The 24,346-nt window shown below is 44.8% G+C and overlaps 1 protein-coding gene across 1 annotated transcript; it reads right to left on the bottom strand.

The window, feature by feature from the left end:
- Nucleotides 1-768: 768 nt before the first annotated feature.
- plekhh1 (pleckstrin homology domain containing, family H (with MyTH4 domain) member 1) lies at nucleotides 769-24,028 on the bottom strand. The gene is made up of 30 exons (XM_028396385.1): nucleotides 23,793-24,028; nucleotides 19,753-19,935; nucleotides 13,648-13,710; nucleotides 12,820-12,969; nucleotides 12,643-12,726; nucleotides 12,340-12,421; nucleotides 12,075-12,257; nucleotides 11,114-11,886; nucleotides 10,942-11,020; nucleotides 10,104-10,195; nucleotides 9,881-10,028; nucleotides 9,669-9,805; nucleotides 9,481-9,591; nucleotides 9,194-9,274; nucleotides 8,732-8,890; nucleotides 7,745-7,825; nucleotides 7,463-7,642; nucleotides 7,255-7,366; nucleotides 6,269-6,381; nucleotides 5,082-5,258; nucleotides 4,882-4,979; nucleotides 4,627-4,804; nucleotides 4,379-4,534; nucleotides 3,919-4,016; nucleotides 3,688-3,829; nucleotides 3,456-3,598; nucleotides 3,248-3,377; nucleotides 2,960-3,043; nucleotides 2,324-2,470; nucleotides 769-2,060 (listed from the first exon to the last, which is right to left on the bottom strand). The coding sequence occupies exons 2-30, from the start codon at nucleotides 19,894-19,896 to the stop codon at nucleotides 1,908-1,910; spliced, it is 4,278 nt and encodes a 1,425-aa protein (XP_028252186.1). The 5' UTR covers nucleotides 19,897-19,935; nucleotides 23,793-24,028; the 3' UTR covers nucleotides 769-1,907.
- Nucleotides 24,029-24,346: the final 318 nt, after the last annotated feature.

The following is a 24,346-nucleotide window of genomic DNA, read 5'->3' as shown; positions in this document are numbered from 1 at the left end:
AGTGAGCCCTGTAACGAGTATTTCATTTAGTATGAGAGAGAGAGAGAGCGGCTGTGGAACAACAAGAGCTTCAGACAAGCTATAAAAATGGAGGATTTACAGCATATATTTGGCAGGAAAATGCCATTACCACTTTGACCCCCTTGGATAAGAAAAAGCAGAACAGCTTCCACCCGTACAAGCTGCACTCCAGTAAAACACGGGTACTGGGACGGCTGTGTACAAGCAGCACAGAGGGCGACTGTAGTTTATGGACAGACTGAATGAGAGAAGACACACTGTGTAAAAACAGTGTTCTTTCTTTCTATAAGAGGAGCTTTGACTAAAATATGAATTTTGTTGCCGCTGCATGAGCCCTGCGTTTCCTGAATACATTACACAGTATTTACTGGCAATAGTGTTTTGTGAGGGAAAAGCCAAATGGACGTTTTGTTCCCACACGAGGAAGCAAGCCAAGAAAGGGACCGATGAGTTCAAACACACCCACTGAAAATAGATTTTTAAATGTAAAACTTACACATTAAACACGTGTGGTGGTGATTAGAAATATACAAGCTCAACAATCTAAAGGTAAAGGACATTTTTCCCTTATTTGTTATAAGGTGACAAACCTTTAATGAAGAAAAATGGATGGAAAAATGTTTTCATAAATCATTTCTGATCATTGTAGTGGAGCCAAAAGTACCACCTTTCTTTCTTAAACATGTTATTTCACCACCATTAAATATGAAATGGAATTTATTGAACAATACGCACAATATTAGAGGACTGTACCATTTATTTTAGCACACATACAAACATAAAATTGACACAAAGACTCCATCCTTTTAATGTGAACACATCCTCGCACAAGTACCCAAACATACTCTCTGCTCTTAAATTACTCTGCTACACAAAGGAGACTCTGAGTTCTCCTGTATGAACTGTGAGGAAAACAAAGAGTTAAAGAGAAAATAAATATCTAGACAGTGGTTTATCCAAAGCAGTTCAAGTCATTCAAATGTTTGGGGAGCTCTCTTGTCATGCTCTCTATTATTGATTGAGTGGTCTGATTTTGAATGTCCTCATTTCACATGCAGTGTATCAGCATTTCTATTCCATTATCCACCCCAGTGGTAGTATTCTTACCTCACTCTCTTCTTTAGATTTATTTTAAATAAGAGAACTCAATATTAATTCTGTCCTGAATAAAACAAAAACAAATCATTAAATGAGACCTCATATTTTTTTTTAAAAGAAAACCCCCTTTTAAAGTAAAAAAAGACAAAATTACACTGAATCAACCAAGAGTTAATGTCAGACTATGTTCTGATCATTAATTTATCATTTGTTTTTTTTAAACAATAATAACACATGAGTTCAAACAATAGAGCAAAAAAAAGTGAATATTTGTTTTTTATGCCAATTAAATCTGGAAAACTTTTTTACTTTTGAAATTTTATGGCCAAAGAATTTCTTAAAAACAACAATCAATGGGCTAATCTAAAGTACAAAGGAAATAGCTGTTAGCTGCAGCACTAATTTAGTGTGATCAGGATTATATTCATTTAAGACACTAAAAATCTAATTATTGATTAGTGACACCTAAGGCCCTTTTTAACAGGGCAGTAGCTTTTATAAGAATTTAAAGTCGGATTTGTTGTCAGTTCTTTGTGATTGCTGGTGAATAATCACAGTGACACACACATCTTTGTCACAGTGAGATTTCAAAACCAGTTCTGACGTCCTTCTGACCTTAAGAGAAGCAGAACTGAGGAATAAATAGTCTAATGAGACTGATCCTGACATTGGTAAATGTAAATCTTCATTATTATAAAAACATGTTACAAAAGGACCTCAGAGTACCTGTGCTGTAAGAACAACACTCAGGTGGATGCTGTCTGTATTCAAACCGTCTCCTTTGTTATTCACAGTAGTGTGGGGCCCTTGGTGGTGTAGTTCATGGCGGGAAAGTGCCTGCTGTCGACGTCGCAGTGGCCGAGGGGCTGGTGAGAGGCAGGCGGGAGGCTGGGGTTCCAGTGGTTAATGTAGCTGGCCATGAGCAGAGTCAGCTCCAGTATCTGACATGAGAGCAGAACGGATTTCACATCATGACACATGACGCACAGCCTCACACAGAAAAGGTGAAAAAAACTGAGAAACACAACTGATGGTCAATCATGAATGAAGTCCCTTCCATTGGGCTTAGTAGTAATATGTGCACATAAAATAAGAGAAAATCTGTTTTCTGCATCTGCACCTCAGTTACTATTTATGAGACAAAAAGGACAAAAAGAACACATGAATCAGGCCGATATGTACACAGGATGACAGGATGATGTACCTTTGGTTTAGCCATCGCAAAGACCAGCTTCTCCACGCTCTTCTTTCCACCTCCGAGGTCCCTCTGCTGGCTTGCGACCACCATGAAATCATCACGACAACCGCCAAAGGTAACCACAGACTGGTAGGAGTACGTGAGCAGTGTGTGCTGAGAAAAGAAAGGCGGTGATGAGATTTTATTACAGCTCCCAATATGCAGAGCAAGGAATTCTTTTGGGGAAAAAAATCTTTTTTTTTTTCTTTTTTTGAAGGTTTAATTGAGCTTAAAGAAGTGTGCGATAATTTCCAGAAACATATTGTGATTTTTTTTCTCTCTCTATTACTTGAGCAAGGCAGTGCGCCAGACCAAGAATGAAATGGATCAATATGGGCTGCTGAAAATTACAGAGTTCACGCTAACATGGTTTACAAGTTAAAACTGCTGTCTGTCAGGGTCAAGCATGTCAAATCAGAGGATGGCTATTTTATTTTCCTTTGGAGTTCTGGTGTTTGAAACACCACAAAGTAAAATCGTGTCATAGCTGTGGCGTGTCCAGCTGCAGTTGCTAAAAGTGCTCGTTTAGCCACATTGTTTGTGACACTGCAGGACAGGGATGGTGCATGTTAGCTAAGAGGTGTTTCTTCCACATAGACTCACCATTGTGTAGTCCAGCACACACAATCCATCCTCATTGACCGCCAGCCACACCTGGCTCTGCTCAACAGGAGAGGGTGGAACGGGCTGTGGACAGGGGAAACAAAGAGAGGCCGTTTTTACAGATGTAAACACTACAGCTTCCTCCCCAGGTCTTCTTTATGGGTTTAAATAAAACCCTGATACGTGGCTGTGTTATGGCCTTTTCAGACACAACAGGATCTATGCTGCACTCGCTAATGGGTTTAGCACACAGGTTAGTCAGTCAGGTTAAACAGACACAATCTCTACCTTGGCACTGAAGAGCTTGGCTCCAAACAGGGGCCATTTCCGGGCCACGGTCAGGTAAATCCTCACACACTCGGATGCACTGCAGCCTCGTAGCATTGACCATTTAGTGGCCAGACGCTCAGTAAGATCTCTGAAGAGAAAAAGGAACTTTATAAGGAAATTCATGATACAAAAAAGAATAGATTTATTTGGACACCAGTGGTTTTACCTGAGTTGCTCTGAGCTGCAGTCCTGTTTGTAACGTTTGGGGTAGAAACGTTCCAAAGCCTGCAGGAGAATCAGCTGAGATTTAGGCTGAGGAGAGCCAGTAGGAGAGGTGGCGCCCGGTCGCTCTAAATCACCATGTTCAACCTGGAGAAAGGAAAAAAAAAACTAAAGAATCTTAATCTGAATCTTAATAAAAGTATTTTTATTCCAAAAAAGTGGATGTGTTCACTGACCTGTGCCATGAGGGCAGCCACCTCCAGAGCCAGCTCTTTGTTCACAGGAAAGTGGCCTTGCTGAACTTCATCATTCACCTGGTAAGCCAGCAGGAGGCGCTCCCGCTCTGTCTCCCCTTTTACCTGGGACCTGAAACACAGCCTGCACATGCACACATGAAGAGTTGTTATCATGATACAGGAGGCCCAGTGTTTGGGCACATTTTAACAGTAAAAGATGCCACATCACACCTGTTCTTGTACGTCAGCCGAACAATCCTCGTCCCCTCGTTTTTCCCAGGATGCAGCTCCTTCAGAGCCTGCTCCCATTTGGAAATAACATCACAAATCTGGAAAATGTATATTAGTCTCAGTCAGCTGTGGCAGTAGCTATGTCAGAGACAGTCATCTTTTCAAAAACCATTAGATCTTCTTTTGTGGGCTGCTTGAACATGACGGAACAATTTCAGTAACCATAATGAAAAAAAGTGGAAACACTACTTTTGCCATGACCTAGTGGAATTAAATTACAGACGAAAGCTACGACATGCTGGACTGCGCCTGCAGGGGCAGAAGGTTTGGACGGCCTCGTCGAAATAGTCCCAAAGAAGAAGTCATTACTGATCCTTTAGATTATTGGGAAACCAAAGACTAATGATTTGGCTTAGTGGGTTTCTTCCATCCACTTATGCTCAGTGACCCGGAGTCGTACCTTGGCCGACGGCTGCAGGCAGTGCTCCAGGTCTTTGCCAGATGGATCGTCAGTGAAGAGGGCGAAGCCATTCAGCTGTGGCCTCCTCATGCCAGTCCTCTGGTTCAGTGTGTGGAGGAACTCTTCCACTGTGGTGGAGCCATCGAACCCTACCACCTACGTACATACATGAGAAAAGAAAGGACTCAAGAAGGTGTATGCATGTGCAGGTCTGTGGACTCTGCACTGTGCTTGACATCACATGCTACCTGGTAGGTGTTGTTCATGAAGTGAACTGGGATGCTGAACGGCAGTGAATGGTGGTAGGGGTTCCTCAGCAGGATGGAAACGATCTCCATGCGTGACGGTTTGGCTTCCCGCTCTCCATTCTGCAGCGTTCGCTCCAGAGATCTCTGACAGTACACAGCATACTTCCCCACCTCATTCCTAAAAAAATTATAGATCAAATGTAAATACGGAAAGATCTTCAGAATTTTAAGATATTATGGCCTCAGGTTGTTCACCTGGGGTCAGCGTTGTGTTGCAGATACTGCCTCAGGTACCAGAGGAAATGTTGCTGAGGAAGGAAGAGAGCCACACACAGAGACAGCAGCTGCCAACACTAGAAGTGAAAAAATGGAAAAGAGAAATACTTAATTAAGCAAAAATTAAGCAAGTGCTTTCATTTCAGTTATGTTTTATATTTACAACGTGTTTGGCAGACCTGTGTGAGAGAGTAGTTATGTGGCGTCCGCCGGTTGGTCTGTTTGATAAGCTGACAGTACATTTCACTCTGCAGCTCTGGGTGGGTCAGGCACACTTGCAAAGCATTCTGGGCCAGCGAAGTGTGGTAATCAATGGATGGAGACTCAACCAAGACATTGATGAAAAGCTGACAGGACTGCAGAGACAAAGACGGAGTGTAAGATATGTAGTGCAGCTGAATCACCACCAGGTGGAGGCAAACACATGCCACAAAATCCAAATATATTATAATTGCAGCAGGGCGTATATAACACAAGGAAATAGAAGCCAATGATGTAAATATTCAACATCTAAAAAATCATGGCAATCGATCAGCAAGAGCACCAGTGTGAGGAAAGAAATGCAGACTTCATTATTTGTTCTTTTTCTCTGAAACGATTGAAGACAAATGAGCTATTTACCATTTTTCATCAGTCAGATTCATTAATACTTCAAAGACATGGAATAGAGCACAGACTTGAAAAGCATGTCACCTCCTTTCATTCTGTCTCATTGTGTGTGTTTGGGACAATTTTTAGGGCTGGCTGGTCAAAGAAAAGAGAGAGAGTCTATTGAGCCTTCAATCCTACAGCCTCACTGTAGCTGGTGGGGCTGTGAAGCATGAACCAGGCAAGGGAGGGGGGGCTTCTGGGTGGGCACACTGACACAAAAAAGAGGAAAAAGATCTGCCATCTTCCTACACGGTTCTGCTCTGATCCAATTTCTTTTCCCTCCCATCTTGTGGCTTTCATATCCATTGCTGCCACTTTCTGAAAACCCTGACCTCCCATGTCTCCTCTTAAAAGGGGGCCGCCTTCACACTGGCTGTAAACCACAGGAACGGTTAGCCTCAATCAGAGCAGATAATCAAGGGCATTATCTCTGTTCCACACTTTTGATGAGCTGGGCCCCTCAGTCTTGAGCCTTTGATCAGACAGGAGGGAAGAGAAAAAAGAGGGCCACAAAGCGCATCCAGGAGTAGGAGGGGATAAAGAGCAGGGGCTAGAGAGAGGGGACAGACTGGAGGAGGATGGATGATACCTTGAACAGACCCTCACAGAGAGAGAGAGATTCAGAAAAGGGATGAAAGGAAAAGAAGAATCAAAAGTAAGTGGGGTGGAATAAAGGAAACAGACAGAAAGAAGGGTAAGGGGTGGAGAGGCTGACCTTGAAGAGCTTGAGAGCTTCAGTCTGCAAGGCTTCAGACGGCAGAGTGGTAAGAGGCGAGCGCAGACCCTCCTTAGAGAAGCTCAAGGCCTCGCTCTTCCACAACACAGATTCTGGGAAAAGAGGGACACACACACACACACACACACATATAGGCACATGCAGACAAACAAAGATTGAGTTTCAAAGCTGTAATGACTCAACAGCTGACAAAAATTCACACACTGTGATCCAGTCGTAAACAGTGTCTGCAGAGTGGATTAAGGCTGTCAGGCACTGTGGTTCAAAATAACATATAAGATGCTACTTAGTAATTTATACCCACTTATAGAGGGACCCTGCAAGTCTAGGCCTCTTGGTCAGTGCACGTATTTGTCCAGGTACTACAAATATCAGGTTTTTTTTTTCATTTTTTCACCATTAACTGTAGAAATCATGATGTTGCAGACTGTAGCTCACGTATTTACTACCAAAAATAGTGGTACGGTGTGTATTATGTATTTAGTGTTTTCTAGCTTAAAAGACTTTTCTATTTCTAGGGAGTGAGCCTGCCATATTGTGCCACCATCTTTCTACAGTAGCCCAGAATGGACAAACAAGACTCTAGAAACTCACTACTAGATGTCACTTAAGCCTACACACTGCACCTTTAAAAGTAGGGTAGGAGATTTCATTCTGATGCACTTTTTGTTAAATTAGTGTAACTTCTCTTTACAATCCGATAGCAATCGGTTAGTTCGGCGCACCAGAGAGGTACGTGCATGATGGCCGAAGTCACAGACCGCAGCTCGTCTTCAGGTGATACGCATCCATGTGATTGGGAGGCGTGGCTTCGGGGTGAGCTCCGAGAGAAAGGGGCGTGTGTTTACTTTGGAAATCTGGCTGACTCTCACTGAGTTTTCAAAATCTCCTACCCTACCTTTAAAGGAGATGACTAGAAATTTATGAATCAGTGGTGAGTTTCTCCAGCTGCAGCCTCGTCTCACCTGGGTCTCCCTCTGCGTCGAGCAGTTTTCCAATGAGCTGCTCGTACTCTGTTCCTACTTTAAAGTTTGCACTGCTGCCGGCTGCCACAGTCAGGTGATACAACCAGGTATCCTATGTGAAATAAGGCACACAAAACAGGCTTCAGTCCGGTTGTTTTTTAAAGAAAGACAGTTTAACATGTATTAAAGTCATTTCCTGGTTTGCTACCTTCTCCTGCTTGGTGCCAATGAGCAAGTATGTAGGACTCTGGTCTCTTGGTTGGACAACTAAGGTACAGTGGGAGGAGAGGAAACCTCGATTGCCCGCTTCATAGTCTTCGTCTGAATCACACGAGCGATCCACCTCCTGTACCGATGCATCCCGCATCTGCAGCTGACCCAGAGGCAGCTGAAACGGGGAGAAAAAAAAAACTGAGTTAGAAATAGCTCCAACACAGAAACATCTAACAAAAGTAGGTGAGCTACAAGAGGTCAAGAAGTGTTTAGGAACCTTGTCCTCCTGGTTACGATAATAGTAGAAGACCTTTCCAACCAGAGAACACCACACCAGTTTGGAGTGTCCATGTTTGACCTGAAACGGAGACAAGAAAAGCTTCAGGGCGAGTTCCAAGACTATCTGACAATCTGTTACAACAGCAGTAACACGATATAGTTTTGCATTCCTTAACATTCACATTCAAGGTTTTAAAAATAGCTTGACAGCTCAGGGTATTTTTACATATAAAGACTGTGTAAGGAGGCGGGCACATCACTTAACATCGCAACTTCTGGTGTCAAAAGCAAAGTGACAACTAATTCCTGCCAAATGAAAACAGTCCATCCACACACCGACCCCTCCCTGTTGCTTTCAGCTTCATCTTAAGCAGGGGATGCAGCTGGAGATGATAATTACACATCACTATCTGAGGAGGATTTCTTTCAGGGTGTTGAAAAAATATGAATGATGTCACTGGAGGATGCCTTCCAGACTGAGCCAGCTGTGCATCCCTCAAAAGAGGTCGCCGGGGTTAACTGTGCTCTGAGAGCTAGAACATCCCCCGTCTGAACTGCTGCTATCATGTCACAACTGATCAAAGTCATCTCGCAGGAAGGGATTGGTGTTTCAGTGAGAGGATGTGAGCTGTATCATCTCAGCTAGATGCTGTCAGTCATCTGCCAAAAAACCCGTCACACACACCCGTCAGATGTTGAAGTGTCTTGATTTTACCAACAGACATGCAGGCCACAGCTGAGGGGAGCCTGAGAGGAAGAAAGGGGGGGGGCGCTCTCTAACATTCCAGCAGCTCTGGTCCTGTGGCTATGTCCCAGCGTGAAAGAGGTTTTTCACGAATCTGCCTGAAGAGTGCTCAGTGAAACCCTCTCCCCCCACTCCAGTGACAAACCCACTGTATCACACACCAGATCTGCCCGAGAGAGGATGCTAAGCCTGATAAATCAGTAACTGAATCAGTTCAAATGATGAATTACAGCTTCTGACCTTTGTAAGCCAGCCTGTCACAGTGGGCTTCGCAGTGGTCTCCATGGTAACCGGGCTGGTGGCCTGAACTTTGAGTATGTTCTGCAGAACCCTGATCCACTCCTCCAAGATATTAGGTGAATCTGCGGTCAGGTAGAAGGTCTTCTTCTCTGTAATTAACTGATTGGACCAAAGTGGAGAAAAATGGGAAAAATGTTAAGCCAGACTGAGCTGCCTGTGATAGCATCATCATGTCAGAGGAGATCAGGATCAGTTTCTGAAGAGCCAGGAAAACATTCCAGTCCAATGCTATACCTGATGTCATCTTAAGCTGCTTCTCTGGTATGCAGCAGTAAAGCCCATCTGTGATGCTGAGCTATGCTGAGTGAAGCTCTCTGCCCCGTACTACAACTTTAGCAGTCTGTTATCAGTTTTTTTGCCCGGTGTTGGGGATCCTACTGAGAGGCATACATTCCCACTTACTTGAAATGTTCCTTCTCCACGTACGATACAGCAGGATGAGTTTAGCTCGATCTGGCCCTGAGGTTTCCTGATCACATCACTCTGAAACACACAAAAACAATTTATTCCACAAATCTTTCTTCTAGTCTGACAAGGTGATGTAAAACGATGCTACTTGTGCCTTTACTGCACGCACCCTGCACATACTAAACACACAACACTTAGAAATATTCCTGCAATGTTTTCTATGCAGACAGCAAAACCTTAGAAGGAAGCAGGCAGCCGTGCTCGCAGCGAGACACACTCACAGGAGATTTGTAGTAGAGGATCTCTCCATTCCTCAGGATGAACCAGCGGCGTTTCCAAGCCTTCACCTGACTGCCCATCTTCAGCAGGTACCCAGACTTCTCCAGCATCTCCTACAGACACAAACATCTTTACTACAGTAACCCAGTGGAGCTGGCAGTCTCATATAGAAAACAAGACTGGTACTCACAGGCCCAGTGCTCTCACAAGAGTAGGAAGAGGTCCGCTGGACTTTATGTTCTGGTTCAGAGTAGTCACTGTCCAGAGAGTAGGCATCAGGAGGAATAGCATAATCACTTTCTGAGCTGATGGAGGACATGGACACACCTGTGCCACAAAAGGAAAACAGGATGTTTAATGCTGCTTATATTCCATGTGTATTATGTAACCTTGTATCCTCACCTCTCTTGACTGCACGTGGGCTCCCAGGAACGCTGCCCTTCCTGTCCGGGCTCAGGATGGAGGTGCGTAAACTGGCCAGAGAGCTGCTGTCATCCTCAGACCCGGAGTCCTCGTCGGGCAGAGGGACACTGCTGATCTGAGTGGCTTTCTAACACGGAGCACAGTGAAAGTGAATCAGTGCACATTGGAACTAACACAGCTGTAAAAGTACAAAATCACTCACCCCTTTCAGTGTGGTATAGACTGGTACATTTATATTCTTATAGATCAGCTGGTTGAACGGGCCCGCTGCTGGATAGTGGGGTAACATGGACCCTGCCACAAACACAGAGAGATAAATACACAATGACACACACATAGCACAACAGCTTAAAATGAATTGAAATCCAGTGAAGATGTAAAATAATCTTGAGCCAGAACAGAGCTAAACTGTGCCAGCAATCAGATGCACCTTAAGGCGAAAAGCATGGGGAGGAAGCTGAAAAGGCTGAGCAAGCTATAACTTAATCCACAACAGTGATTTGGCAGTCAGAAGATTCAACAGTCAAACCTCACAGTCTGCATCCTGACAAAAAGCATGATGACGGGACAGAAAACACAGCAGTAATTACACCCAGGCCCAGGCCTTTCATCGCAGCTGATTAAAAAGCAGCCTGTGCTCCTCTTTTCCTCCTTACTCTCAGGATTCTGAGTGGCTCTTGTGAAGGAGGGTGGTGGTGGTGGGGGGGGGGGGGTTGCCCACACCTGCACAGGTGTGTGGTGCCTCAGGCCGGAGGAAGTGACATCAAAAAAACGTCAATGAGAGATCCAAACAGACCACACTCACCCCCCACAGCAGCTTAAGTATCAGCTGAATGACATGTCTCTTCACAATACTGACTCATTTCCCACACACTGCATGCAATGCCACCCAGGCTTCTCACACACACACACACACAGGGTTATAAAAGAAACAAAAGGAAGTCTTCTGGTCTCATCACTACTGTTACTGATTGTAGGATAAATGTGGCGATGAATGACTGGTGACGAGTTTCTTGCTTCAGGCTGTGGGGGGGACTTACCTCGTCCGGGGCCCCTGGCTCCAGGACAAGCCTCTGATACTCTCATCCCTGACTTAGCCACGGCGTAAATCCGACTCTCCTGCACAGAGTGACAAGATCAGAAATATTGCTGCTTAGTTGCGATATCTGATCTGAAACCAGTAGCTGTACTAATAACACTGATCTGTCATACCCATGAAGTTAAACGATGCAAAGGGGGTGTTGGTGGCTTAAGAACTTCCGGATCCAACCGCTCAAGCTCTTCTGCAAGTCCCACAAATGAGACTCCATCCTGGGACAGGTCCTCTGACCCCAGGCCCTCCACCACTCCATCCATGCTGTCTGAGAGCCCATCATCAATGTCTGTTTCTTCCACAACTTGAGCAAAAGGTGAGGTGGCAGTGCCGGTGCTCTTCAGAGTGGAGGAAGTGGAGGATGGCGTCATGATGTCTATGTTGACGTTGAGGTGGTGGAGTCTGTCCAGACAGGGCTGTGGCTGGCTGTAATGCTTCTTGACCAGCTGGATGCTGTCTCTGGGGGTGAGTGGAGTCCGTACCTTAGGTAAAGTCATGCTGGTGCCTGACTGGTGAACCAGAGGCTGGGGAGAATTAGGGAAGGGGTTGTTAGTGGAGGGAGAGCGAGACAGAAGTGGGCTTTTGGGCGTCATTCTAATGGGCAACTCTGGAGAGCTTGGTCCATGGGCCATCTCGTAAGCAGAGGATGAAGATGAGGAGGATGTGGACGAGTGAAGGCACTGAGAGCGGAACTTGCTATTGAGCTCATCAGACGAGTTGTCTTTGTCGGAGCATCCCGCCTGGCCCTCAGGGTCCACAGGGAGCTGGGGTCCACTGATGGAAACGGAGCTGCTGGGGCCATCCCAGCTCCGACCCTGAGAGAGAGCATCGTGAGTGGCAAGGTCCCCGAGGCAAATCCCTTTACTGACTTGCTCAGGTGTCCTTTTCACATCTGAGGAGAGAGAATACACAGTGACATGATAGCCAATGTTAAAGACTGAAGCAACATATTAATAGTCAGATTTTGCTGTTAAATATTCAGCATTATTACTGGTTCTGGCCTGGCCCAGCTTGCATTGCTTGAAAACCTTCCTGCTTCCCAAAACATCACAAGAAAATCTAAATTAAGGGTCAGCACACCTGTTGGCGGTGTCTTAATATTAGAGGTGGCCCCACGGGAGCCTGGCTGTCTCCTGCTGTCATCCTGTGCAGGAGGCGTGCCGGGGCAGCTGGGAGGAAACAGCGGACTGTTGGGCACCAGGTGGGTATCCATTACAGGGGGGGTGGCAGGAGATCCTGAGGATGCAGATTTTTCTAAGAGAGCTAGAGAAGACAGACGACACCAGAATAAATACACATACTTCCAATAACAGAATAAAAACGTTAAGTTAAGTGCAGTACGTACATTGTAGTCTGTCTTGCAGCAGCATTATCTGTTCTGTCTGCTTCAGGTTAGCCATTTTCAGCTGCTGGTTCTCCTGCTCCATCTGTAACCAGGCGTTATGCAACATAAAACATAATTCAAAGTAGCTTCTATAAATACTGAAAGTGCGTAATTTCAGACACTGCTTTCAAAAAAACATCCATAAATTCACGTAATTGTTTGCAGGGTATGCAAACAGCTGTAAACAATATCTTTTAATCTAATCATACGCATCTTCTGCTCCCACAGATAACATCTGTCTTACTTCTACACATTCAAGCTTACCTCCCGAAGCTTAAAGGTGACCCAGTCTTTAATCTTGGCAGCCTTCTCCTCGATAATTTTTGCCTCCTGGGCTCTGACTAAGATCTGTAGTTAGAGAAAACAGTTTTTGTGGAATTTCTGACATAAATTTCATGAACATAAATGGACATTTCTCTTATCTGATGACTCCATCCTTACCTGTTTTTCCAGCTGCACCTCTAATCTCTTTATTACGGCATCTTTCTCTTGAACCTGATTGCTCAGGTTTTGATACTTTTTGTACAACGAGCTCTCCGACTCACTGGTTTGTATGTTTGCAGACTTCAGCTTTTCTTCCATGACATGAATCTGAAATACATAATTAGAGGAGTGAATGCATGAGCAGGGCCAAAAAGACAGCTCAAATTTGCATGCTTCGTTTAGCTTTGATGGGCACCAGACAAAGCCAGGAAGAAAACACAGAGGATATTTTTTTATTTTTTTTTTTAAACCAGCTCTGATGAGAAAAGGCGTTCTAAGGCCTTAGGTATTTCTTGTTTTTAAAGAAAGGGCACCGCTAAATTACCACCTACAGAAAACACCTGGAACAGCCAGTAATGACAGCAAATTGGCGATTAAACCTAACAGCCTGAGAGACAGCGTGTGTGTGTGTGTGTGAGATATATATGGGGTTTCCACACACTTCTTTTGTTAAGTCTTAAAGACAAGCAACTGTATCTGTGTGTGCGTGGGATTTTATAGATACCAGGTATAGGGTTTCTCCATAAAACACCTTTTGCTATGTTTTGTTCTTGACAAACAAACACGACTGAGCCCATCTTATTCTATGAGGACATTGACATGTGGTTAGAGCTCAAACAAGGCCGTAATTATACTCTGTTGACTCCTTTTTATGACAGACGAAGGTCAAGTCCCTGTGATGGGACGCAGGACTGTCCATGTCTTAGCGTGTGAGATGAGAGCTGAGCTAGCAAAGCTTTGGCCTAATTTATAACCTGAAGTCAAAATGACAAAGTGCTTCTATACCTGCTTCTCTGCACTCTCAGCCCGCTGGTCTGCCTCTATCACCCTCTGCTCCAGCTCCTGCATCTGGAATAAAGAGACAAGAGGTTAAAATGTTTTCTGATCAGGGATGTCCAGACAGAGGACAGAGGGTCAGGCGTGGTCACAGCACACAACACTTAATTTAAACAAAGCAAAAAGAAAACTTCTCCAGCTCTGTTCTGTCAACACACATCCTGCAACCTGCCATGTAAAACACACAGACCACCAAGCCAGAAGCCTGCCTACACAAACACACACCTACACATGCACACAGTCGCACTTAATCCTTCATAATCAGCACCGCCACAGGGGAACGCATTTACAAGATTGATGTAGATGGAAACTGTTACAGAATAAGTGCATTAGGAATAAAGACAACCTGTAATGTAGCAATAAAAAGTAGTTAAGGAAGAAAAATGAAGTGAAATATGAACAAAGAGGAAAGAAACCAAGGCACAAAAAAATCAAGTCAGTCACTGTTTGACAAAGAGGTGCACTCTAAGCAGACGCTCTCAGAGGAGGCTGAACATCCTTCAGACTGTTACTGCTGCTCAAACAGCAGTGTGATGGAAGAATGTTAGAGGGTGTGTGCACAAGCTTGCGTCACCTTTTGTGCAAGCATGCATACCCATGCTTTCAAAGGCAAACACAGTCCCTCCTGCACACATCTGCAAGTACCCTCTGTCTCAGCTAGCCACACACACATATGCATGCACAAGTTCAACACAGGATACCCTTTCCTCGGAGTTCAGTGACCCAGTTGAAAGGAGAACAAACATACTAATGGATTCACCCTGCTTGGAGATGCATGTGAATTCCTCCTGTCAGTTTTGCTCCCCTTTCTTTTGTCTCTTTCTGCCTTCTCATCACCTCCACAAAGGCCTCCTGATTCCCAGAATCCACCACTCACAACATTTGAGCACTTCCCCGCAGCCAGATTAACACTCACTAAAGCCACAGAGCATCTGCAGGGAGGAGGCGTAGCTGGAGAAGGCCGGTGGTTAGTGGTCGGGTGACTCACCTCAAGGTCAAGATCTGTTATCGTGAATCAAAGGCTTCACTGAGCCTCGGCCAAAGCAGAGCAAACATTATTTGTTGTCGGTTCAAAACACATATATAGGAGCACTTTCAAGAGGTTGGATGGACGCGAGAAGTTTCGATCAGTCATTGATCAGCCATGGCAGATTCCAGACAGAAACAACACTGACCGAGCTGATGGCAACAAAGTAGAACTGTCATTCAATCTCTATATCCGATTACTTACTACAGACTCCAACTGTTAAAGCCTGAAGTTGCTGAGCAGGCATGAGAAATGATGCTGCCTATCCAGCATCTGTCAGGCCACAGTTACTGTTTCCTCTTGAATGACTGTCAGTAGTATTTTCATGACAGAGAACTCCTAGTTAACTACTTTACACTAGCACAAAGTCAAAATGAAGGAGCTGATGCAACATCTTCATTCATTCAGTGTGGTTGCAACAACACACAGAGTTGTGCTGTGCTTGCTGTGTGGAGGCAGGCTGCTGTCCCTCTGCTCCAGTGTGAATTCCACAGAGAAAGATAGCATCCAGAGTGGTGGAGATAAAGATGAGAGCAGACAGCAGATCATCTGTTTCCCAGACAGCTAACAGATCTGTCACAGCTAAATAGCCGCCGACAGAGATCTGATCTCACAGAACCCCCGTGGCTTGATTATCCAAATCAATCAGATTTTCAATCAGATCTTTGACAAAATGGGATGAAATAGATGGTTGTGTTAAGGTAATGTAGGTATACTCCACGCAAAGCTCTGCTTCAGTGATTATTCATTAAATCCTCTTTTAATCATTAAAAGACACAGAGAAGCTTTAACCAGTGCAACAGATGAGGAAGACAGCCAATCCTCCTCTTTCCCTAAAATGCAGAATAAACACAAACATTTGTCTGTTAAAACGATCGGATCCAAACAGCCGTCTCCTGAAAATAAATGTTTATGCACACCAAAGTGAACCTGGTGACCCTTCCTGCAGTCATCCTTGCTGACAGAGGGCCTGAGTCAAACAGCAGTGTTTTCGCTCTTGGAGCCACGTGAGGCTTATGGTAGCCATTAATCCAATTTGTCCAGTATTCGATTAGCCTGGTAATGAAAGGAAACCTTGAAGTGGGAGTACCACCCAATTTAGACATTCCTCCGAATGAGGTATTCCTATATTCTGGCACTGGTGAGTAAACAAATGTGAAACTCTAAACCTTCTGGCTTTATTTCCTTATTTTAAACGGTCTCCATGACGATATCAGACACTTAGATTAGATCTTAAAAAACCTTCTTTGAGATCTCTCTGGAAATTCTACTTGTGGTGAGAGTGGTGGAGTTTTGTATGGAGAATGTTTAGCTCTAATCAATGTGATTAATCAATGCTACCCTATAACTTCACTTTGTACTTAAGTAAAAAATAGGTGGACAGCCAGAAAAAGTCAAAAGTTATGGAAAGAAAACTAGTGAGAGATGTGCCTAAAGAGCCTCAAACAACTGCCAAGAGAGCAGTTAATACATTTAGCCTGCACAGGAACGACCTGCCGGGTTTTGGACCAAGAAACACTCTGTGACTCAAGTATATGCTATGGACAAGCCAGAGAAAGATCACACGTGTCATTTGGTCTGATTAAACTCAACACTTTGGTCAGAATTTGCCTTCATTTGCCTACCTCAAGCAGAGCAAAGTGAACATTATTGACTAGCCTGCACAAAACCCTGAGCAGGGTCCAGGCCAGGAGACCATCCAATCTGGAGGAGCTTGAGCGATTCGGCAGAGAAGAGTGAGCTAGGAGTCCTCAGGAGACGTACCTCAAATGAACTGACTATCAACATTCTGAGAGCATTAACAGTATCTACACCAAATACCAGTAATGAAGCACAAAACAGATCAACCAAAAAACACTTGGCCAATGAAAACCTGACTCCATACAAACAGGAGTGGAGAGCTGTCGTCACTGCCCCTCATGCCAGCTGGCATTCTGGGAATTAAGTAAGTCATTACCAGCCAGTTGGCATTTGTGGGTTTGAGAAGTATTTTGACTACTACTATAGATGGATTAGGATTATATTTGGTTCCAAAACTTACATTTATTATGTTAGAAGATGTGAAATTATTTGAAATAAGGACAGAGCACATTTGGCTGTTTGACTTTTTTCTCTGTTGTTGTCACTTCCTTGTATGTATGCAGCTTTTACAGGCAAACTGCTGACTACTACACACTACAGAACAGATTCATAATCGTTCCGTTACACTCCTCACAAGGCAAATGGGGCATCTCCTCCTCTCCTTTCTCTCTCTCTCTCTCTCTCTCTCTCAGTCAGCCTTTGGAGATAAATGCCATGTCACAGGCAACCACGTCAACTTTTTTTTTTCATGTTTTTCCATACCAAAGTGGGTCAATGCGTAAAACACTCCTAACTTGGCAAGAGTAGAGATGAAGAGCGTGAAGCAGTCTTTCCAAACAGCAATAACATGACGGAATGGTAGTCACTCAGCACACCCCCTCCACAGGAAAACACACTCAGCAGCACGGGCCTCCACTTCAACCGGTGCTAAGTGTTTGCATGCGTCAGAGTGAACAGTGTGTGTGTTTAGAAAAGAAAAGGTGACAGATTAATTAGACTTTTTGAAAAAAAATATAAAAATATAAATAGTGTGTTTGGCAACATGGCCAAAAAGAACATGTAACAACAAAAGTGTGATTTTTTCTAAGAGAGAGCAGAAAGAAGGAGAGTAACAGTGCATATTCTTGTTTGGGTGAATGAGGGTATGATTTTTGATAAAGCAACTCTAGTTGGGAGTCAGTGAATAAGGCTGGCATCGTTGTTGCTGTCAAACACCAGCAATGCGCTAACAATCAATCTGTCTGACCTTTATACCCTGTCAGTCCCAAGAATATTTTGTACTCCTGAAGATGTAAATCTATCAAAACTGAAACTGGGCCTTTCAGTAAATGTTACAGAGCTGTCAAAAAAGATTAATTTATGGAGTCTATTTCCAGCTCCAGATTTGTTTCCCCTTCACTCGGATGGCCTGACATCATCTAACAAATAAGACTTTCTTGGGTCTTTCACAGTTAGACAGATTATTTTTTGTCACCATCTTTGTTGCTGGGTAGCTTAGTGTAAACAGAGAGAGAGAGAGATAAGACACAAGACTTTGGCTACAGGGCACATCGTGCAGGCGATAATGATGGATGGAAGTTGACATGTTGACAAATAAGTTGTTGGCATGGCTGCCTTCTGTTAAAACAGGACCAATTTACGCATTTTTTGGAGCTTAAGGAATCTGGAGTGAAGTATAAACTCCTCCATATGTACAGAATATTCATGATTTCCTTATGTGTGTGTCTGCATACACATTTGGCCTGACAGTACCTGACAGACGACACAGCAGGGAGTCATCCTGCTCTTATCAGCCACAGGGTTATGTTTGGACTGTAAACTTCCAGCTGACCACAATTAGAGATGATACTGAAAGGTAGAAGACCGTGACAAACAACAGCAACCCTCAAGAAAGTGACTGTAGAAAAGCCAACAGTAAAACAGATTTCTGCCCCTAAACTCATGTCTTCCTCCAGTCCAAACACTTCTCTACTCTTTTACCAACAAATCTTCAGGACAGGCTCTCCTGATGACAGTTGATTACTTTCCAAAGTGTCTGGTAGTCAGGCTTTACAACAGCCACAGCTTTACAAGCATTTGGCCAGCAGCTGGCGGTTATTCCCCCTAGCTTGAGGGGAAGCATAAGAAGTGATGAGTTAAATGTTAAATATTCCTTTTGGCTGAAACTGCAGCCAACCTGTGATGACACACAAGGAGTGGACCGAGTGTTTACCAAATAAGCTGTGGTAATCTCATCTGTCTTTACTCACACATAAACACACATCATCCACATCTGTGTGTCTGTAATCACTTCCTCATGCACAAAAACACTTAAAACATGGATGCATCATAAGGAGAAGGAGACGGTGATGAAGACACACAAAGTTTGCAAGCGCCACACCTGATTTTGCACACAAAAGTGGCACGACAAGTTCAAATCTAATTTTCATGGTAGCACAATAGTTCATTCTCAATTACCGTACTTATGTGACATCGATTCATCAGTTCAAACGTGATTTATCCTGTAGCTTAACTTGAGGAAAACACTCAGATCCTCTGGATTTTGTCAGTATACTTGTATAATTTAGTTCAATCTTAATCTTCATTGAAAATGCCTCACAAGCCTGTTTGTGACAAATGTCAGAGCCGGTGTTTCATTTTGAAAATCCACTGGATTCTCTCTGCTGTTCTGGTGCTCGACCTTCTTCCTGTTCAGTCTGGTTGGTCGGATTGATGCATGACTTCATGGGAGCGGCGTGCACGGTCATTTTCTGGGGCCGCTTCCATAACACGCTGTGGCATGTCTGCTTGGATCACATGCACACAGTCACTTAGTAAACACTTTAAAGGATCTGTGTGGAGGGGTTACTGCCACCTAGTGGTGAGGTTACAGAGTGGCACTAGTTGTTCCTTTCCTATCATGTAAGACCCCATTCACACTGGGGAAATCAATCCGGCTAGGATATATCCAGATATTTTTTTTTCTGAGTCTGAACAAAGCGAATCTGGATATATCTGGATAGATCTCGATCCAACTCTCGGAGGATTTAGCCGGATTGGCTCAAATGTGGCTCAGGTCTGAACGCAAATGCAGCTAGCAAATCCTGCTAGCGACGTGATGCTGTCAGTTCACGGGGGCGGTGTCCAAGTCGCATACAAAAGCCGTATGTAGTTTCGACAGGGCTACAAAGGAATAAACTGCTTTTTGCACCGAGAAAAATCGAAAGAGTGACACAGGACACACGGCCGTACCGCGGCCTGAACGGACTGTGTATATATGAGGCGCCACCTAGTGGTTTGAAATACAAAAGGAACTTGTGATGGTACGTGATGACAAACAAAAACACCACTAATCACAGAGGAAGATCCTACAGTTCTATGTACTGTCAGAATCAATCGATACCGAGACTTGGTTTTCTGTGCAACCTTTGCTCGCTATACTACCCATGATGCTTTTATTGTCTTACCTTTTCAGCCAGCAGCTCTCGGATTTTCCCCGCCTGGAGCCGGAACCTCAGCAGCTGCATCTCAAGAGCGATGCAGCGCTTCTGCCAATCCACACTGGCCGCTCCAACAGCTCCTGCCCCGCTGCTCTCCAACACGTCAGCCATGGCGGAGGTTCAGAGTTCTGCCTCTGGACTCAGACCAGACTGCAAGACAGAAAACATGCATAACTTCAACTTTGAAAATGTGTAAATCTAAAATAATAGGGACTGTGAGTGACACACCCAGAAGAGGAGGCACAAATGGAATAGAACTTTCCTGGAAGCCTTCTGTTTTCATTTACTGCACAGAAAGTCATTTAACCTCTTACATTCTCCTTGCTGACCGCACTTCCCATGATTCACAGAGGAGATGTGAGCAACTAATGACGAATCCACAAAGTGTAATAAAAAGCTTCCTCTCACTTTCTGTTTCTGTGACACATGACAGAAAGAAACAAACAGTACATACACATGTTAGAGACACAGCCACAGCCTGAACCTTTCTTTTTCTATTCTACCCTCCACATGCCCACACACAATGAACAAAACCTCAGCAGGGAGGCTCAGTGTCGGCAGGGGAGCTGGTTCATGCGTGCCGGCTCCCAGGCCTGCCGGCCACAAAGCAGGTCAGCTCTGCTTTTTAGCCAAATTACCTACTAACCCAATCCCCTGCTCTCTCTCCCCCACCCACAACTCCCTAGCCATGCAATCCCTTCTTAATTACAAGGAAGGAGCGAAACGGGATCCTGCGCAGCACAATAGTGTCTTTCTGCATGACAGTCCCATCACAGTTCAAGAGGGGGGCCGTCAGCTCGCCTCAGCAAAGAAAGGAGGAAAGAATGTGTGACAATGAATGAGCCTGAGCTTTGAATGTGGGAAACTGGGGCGCTGCAGTTATTTTTACCTGAGGAGGGCTGGCCAGTGGCTATTTTCCTCTAACAAGACACTCATTCAGAAAGGTTCAAGCCCTACTGTGTGAACTCAATAAAAGTCTAGTTATCTTTAGATAAGAGTAGCCTTAACGATCAGCTTTGAAGCTCACGTGAGCCCGGTGATAATCCTGACATGCCTTTACATCTTGGAGTATCAAAAATTAAAACCAAACAACGTTTATGGAAGTTAGACAGGCTTCATTTTCAGACAGACTCAAAGTGCAGCCAGACACCGTCAGCAGAACAGCAGACGTTCAAAGTCCAGCAACTATAACTGCTCCATGGTGCTCCCTACAATTAGCATGCTCATAAATACAGGCCTCGCACACAAATTACAGAAGTCATGCATGTGGAGGTTTCGCCAGCCAACCGCTGTACCCAGGCTGGACAGTCAAGGTCCATCGACTGACATGTTTCTGGGGCAAAATCGAGTGTATGAAGGTCAAGTTAAACCGGACGACAGCCGAGGGAAAAGTTGGGATCGCTGGATAAGTGCTTCTGGGTCACACTGTGGTGAGGCCAAGTCTTTCTGCAGGATCTTAAACAGCTGGGTGTAAACAAGCCATTCTCTCCTTGAGCGCACCCTGCCTGTTGGACACAGGGGGGTCCTTACTGCTGATGCCAACCTGTGCCAGGAGCCCAGTGTGAAGCTAAACTTTCTGCTGTGCAGTGTGTGAGAGGACCAAAGGTTAGAGCAGGTCACAACACAAGGATAAAAAACAAGACTCGCAACACCAGCCAGTCAAGGTGAGGTAATTTTCACGATTTGTGTGGGAGTAATATGGACAAACACAAATTTAACTGGAGCCATTTTCTTCTTTTGCATGAGAAAAACCCTCCATCATAAGATGATTTTCCACTGGGACTACTGTCACATGTGATCTGATAAACACTGTTCTTGTAGAGTCTGTGCCACACGTGCAGGGAGCATTCACATGGTAGGTAAGGGTGAAAAAAAGCCAAGACAACAAAAACAACTTAGGCCACCCAGAGCAGACAGACAGGGAGGCATACATGGGAAGCCCAGATTGGAAGGTCCTCTTCTGACAGACAAGCTCTGGTAGCTTCTCAACTTCTATCTAGCTGCAAGACGATGCACACAGCCACAGCCAGAGCAAACACTGGGAAAGACGACTGAATGGAAACGCCAGCGCAACAGTCCCAGCAGGACAGTTTCAACAGGCAGCCATTGCAGACGACTGCTTTCCACAGACGGCTCTGAGAGCTCAGCTGAGTGATCCAGCAGGGAGAATTTTTATTGAGAGCCTGAAAGCTATGAAAGATCATTTGGATGGGAGCGCACCTTTGCTTCATACAGAGAGGGATTGAGGGTGTGTACTGCTCTTCAGAGGATGCTGGGAGCACATGCACAATTCTCAAGTCAGTCACTAGAACCTCCTTAATCACCACATATTCTCACACACACACACCTCACACACTCCGGAGCCAGTCGTAACTCTTCTGTGCTCGCTCCACGGAGCACAGATGTAGATACACAAAGTAATAGATTGGAAACAGACACACGCGCACGCACAGACTGACACACTGCTGAGCATGCAGCTGTGGTGATGTAAGTGATTAGGTGGTTCAGTGATATCATCCCCACCAGACATTTCAAATCCCCACTGTTGTTGTCTCTGCTGAGGTCCAACTTGGCTTCCCCCACATTTTGGCATCTCCCCCACCTTTAAATAAAAGACTCCCATCAGACGGCACAGGAGCACAAATCTGGGTCAGAGTCGCCGCAGATTTGTGTCAGCGTGGCAGATCTCTGTGTGTATGAAAGGTGACACAGACAAATGATCTGAAGGCAGGAGGAGTCAAGTATGGGTGTTATCTTCTCCTCCAGGGCCACATATGTTTAACAAGGGGGGTGGTGGGGGGAGGACCTCTGTCAACTCCCATCTGGTCAAGTAGGCCTCACTTTTGTTTAAATTGGTGCCTCACTATTTTGGTACCATTTTACATCTACAGCTGGGATTTTAATCCTTCAAATAAAGGACAAAAAATCTCAAGTACAGCTTCACATTTCTTAACCTTTAACCCTTCTCCTGGAAAACAGAGGGGGGTTTATGTCACTGGGTGCATAAGCAGAAAGTTTGAAAACATTATGAATAACAGCATTTGCCCTAGTTTTTGCAGTTATCTTGCCATAATTCAGTCGCAAAGGGCAATTTTAACGGAGCAATTACTCACGCCAGACATTTAAAACACTGCAGAGGCCAATGGACGTCGTCAGCCTACATTTTAAAATCATGCATATACCTCATCGTTATCCTCCCTCCATTTATCTTCTTATCTGTCTTGTCTCCCTCCTCCTCCTCCTCCTCCTCCTCACCTCTCACTTTCCATCTTTCTTGCACTCCTCTCCTCCTGCAGCACCTTTCCCACCCTCCTACTTCCTTTTCTGCCTTCTGTCCTCTACATCCTCTCCACCTCCACCTCCTCCACCTCTCTCTCTCTCTCTCTCCTGCACAGGTAAATGACAGGCCTCAGCAAACTGACCACACTCATTAGCCGTAAATACAGGCCTTGACATTCCTCTGCACTGAGGTGTAAACATCTACCTCTGCAGCTCTCCTGTCCTTCACACACACTTTAAAGCCTGGAGAAAGCTTTGTTTCTGGAAGGCTGGTGGTGGAACTTCCCATACGGTGATGTAAAGGGGTCACTTTGATATGGAGTAGTATGGTTTCTCCACATGTTGCTCTAAAATACCAGCAAAGCGCCAGATGTTTTATATTCCTGCTTCACGTGTTGTTATTAGAGGAGCTTCTAAAGGAACGCAGTGGCCAAGGTTTTTGGACCAAAACGGCCACAAGGAACAGGTGTGCGCGCGCTGCTCAGCAGAATAGCAGCAATCGTAAACTGTAGGTCAGCAAAAAAAAAAAAAAAAAAAAAACTTCAACCAGGCATCAGACATCTTCTTAAAATACACAGCTGCACCGGCGACTTCTGTCCCAGACAGCCTGCTGCCGCTCGCTTACACGCGTCCTTTGGCATGTGCGTAAAAGTCAATGAGTGACCGAGGAGAGCGAGATATAAACTACAACTCACAGACATACATCGAGCCGTCCACGGCCAGTTTACCTTGTGACTTTGTCGTCTCTGCCCCCCCTTCCAGTCGGGTCTCTCCGCTCACGGACACCTTCACCGGTAACTCGTCGTAATTCGGCTCATAACGTCTTCCTTCGCTGCGTCGACTTTCACTCACTTCGCTCATTCATTTCTTCCACAGTGTTCATATCTTGCGTGTCCGGGGCCCCGTCCCCCGCTGCTGCCGCCGCTGCTGCTGTCCTTCGCTTTCTTTGGAGCGCAGACTTGAAACTCACTCACGGCTCCATTCAACAGACTCATCCCATTTTCCTTTAAAGGGCCGACTGTGGGATCAAATTTCTCCAGGAGTCAGGCCCCCTTGTGTGCAGGAGCTGCTCAGGATATTGCATTAAGGCCGCTTTGGGTTTTCCCTTTAAGATGTAAACACAGGCTGAAGGAAAAAGTCTGCTGCCTCAGTAGTTCTGTGCAATAACAGAAGCAGAGCTGATTTATTCATTTGTACAGTGGAGATCTAACAGAAATCTTATTAAACCTGATTTAAAAGTAGAAACTGAAAGATGAAACAGGTTTCTATCACACTTTTCTCC

Source organism: Parambassis ranga, chromosome 22 (genome assembly GCF_900634625.1).
Source record: "Parambassis ranga chromosome 22, fParRan2.1, whole genome shotgun sequence".
NCBI lineage: Eukaryota > Metazoa > Chordata > Actinopteri > Ambassidae > Parambassis > Parambassis ranga.
The sequence above is the reverse complement of the archived record's forward strand: the minus strand, read 5'-3'. Positions and strand labels throughout refer to the sequence as shown.

Bases quoted from the DNA above. Each gene is read 5' to 3' on its own strand.
- plekhh1 (XM_028396385.1), bottom strand. From the start codon at position 19,896: ATGGCTGACGTGTTGGAGAGCAGCGGGGCAGGAGCTGTTGGAGCGGCC. The intron at 7,367-7,462 runs GTAGCAAACCAG...TATTTCACATAG, and splicing joins TTGGCACCAAGCAGGAGAAG to GATACCTGGTTGTATCACCT. The intron at 4,805-4,881 runs GTGAACAACCTG...TAATTTTTTTAG, and splicing joins CAACACAACGCTGACCCCAG to GAATGAGGTGGGGAAGTATG.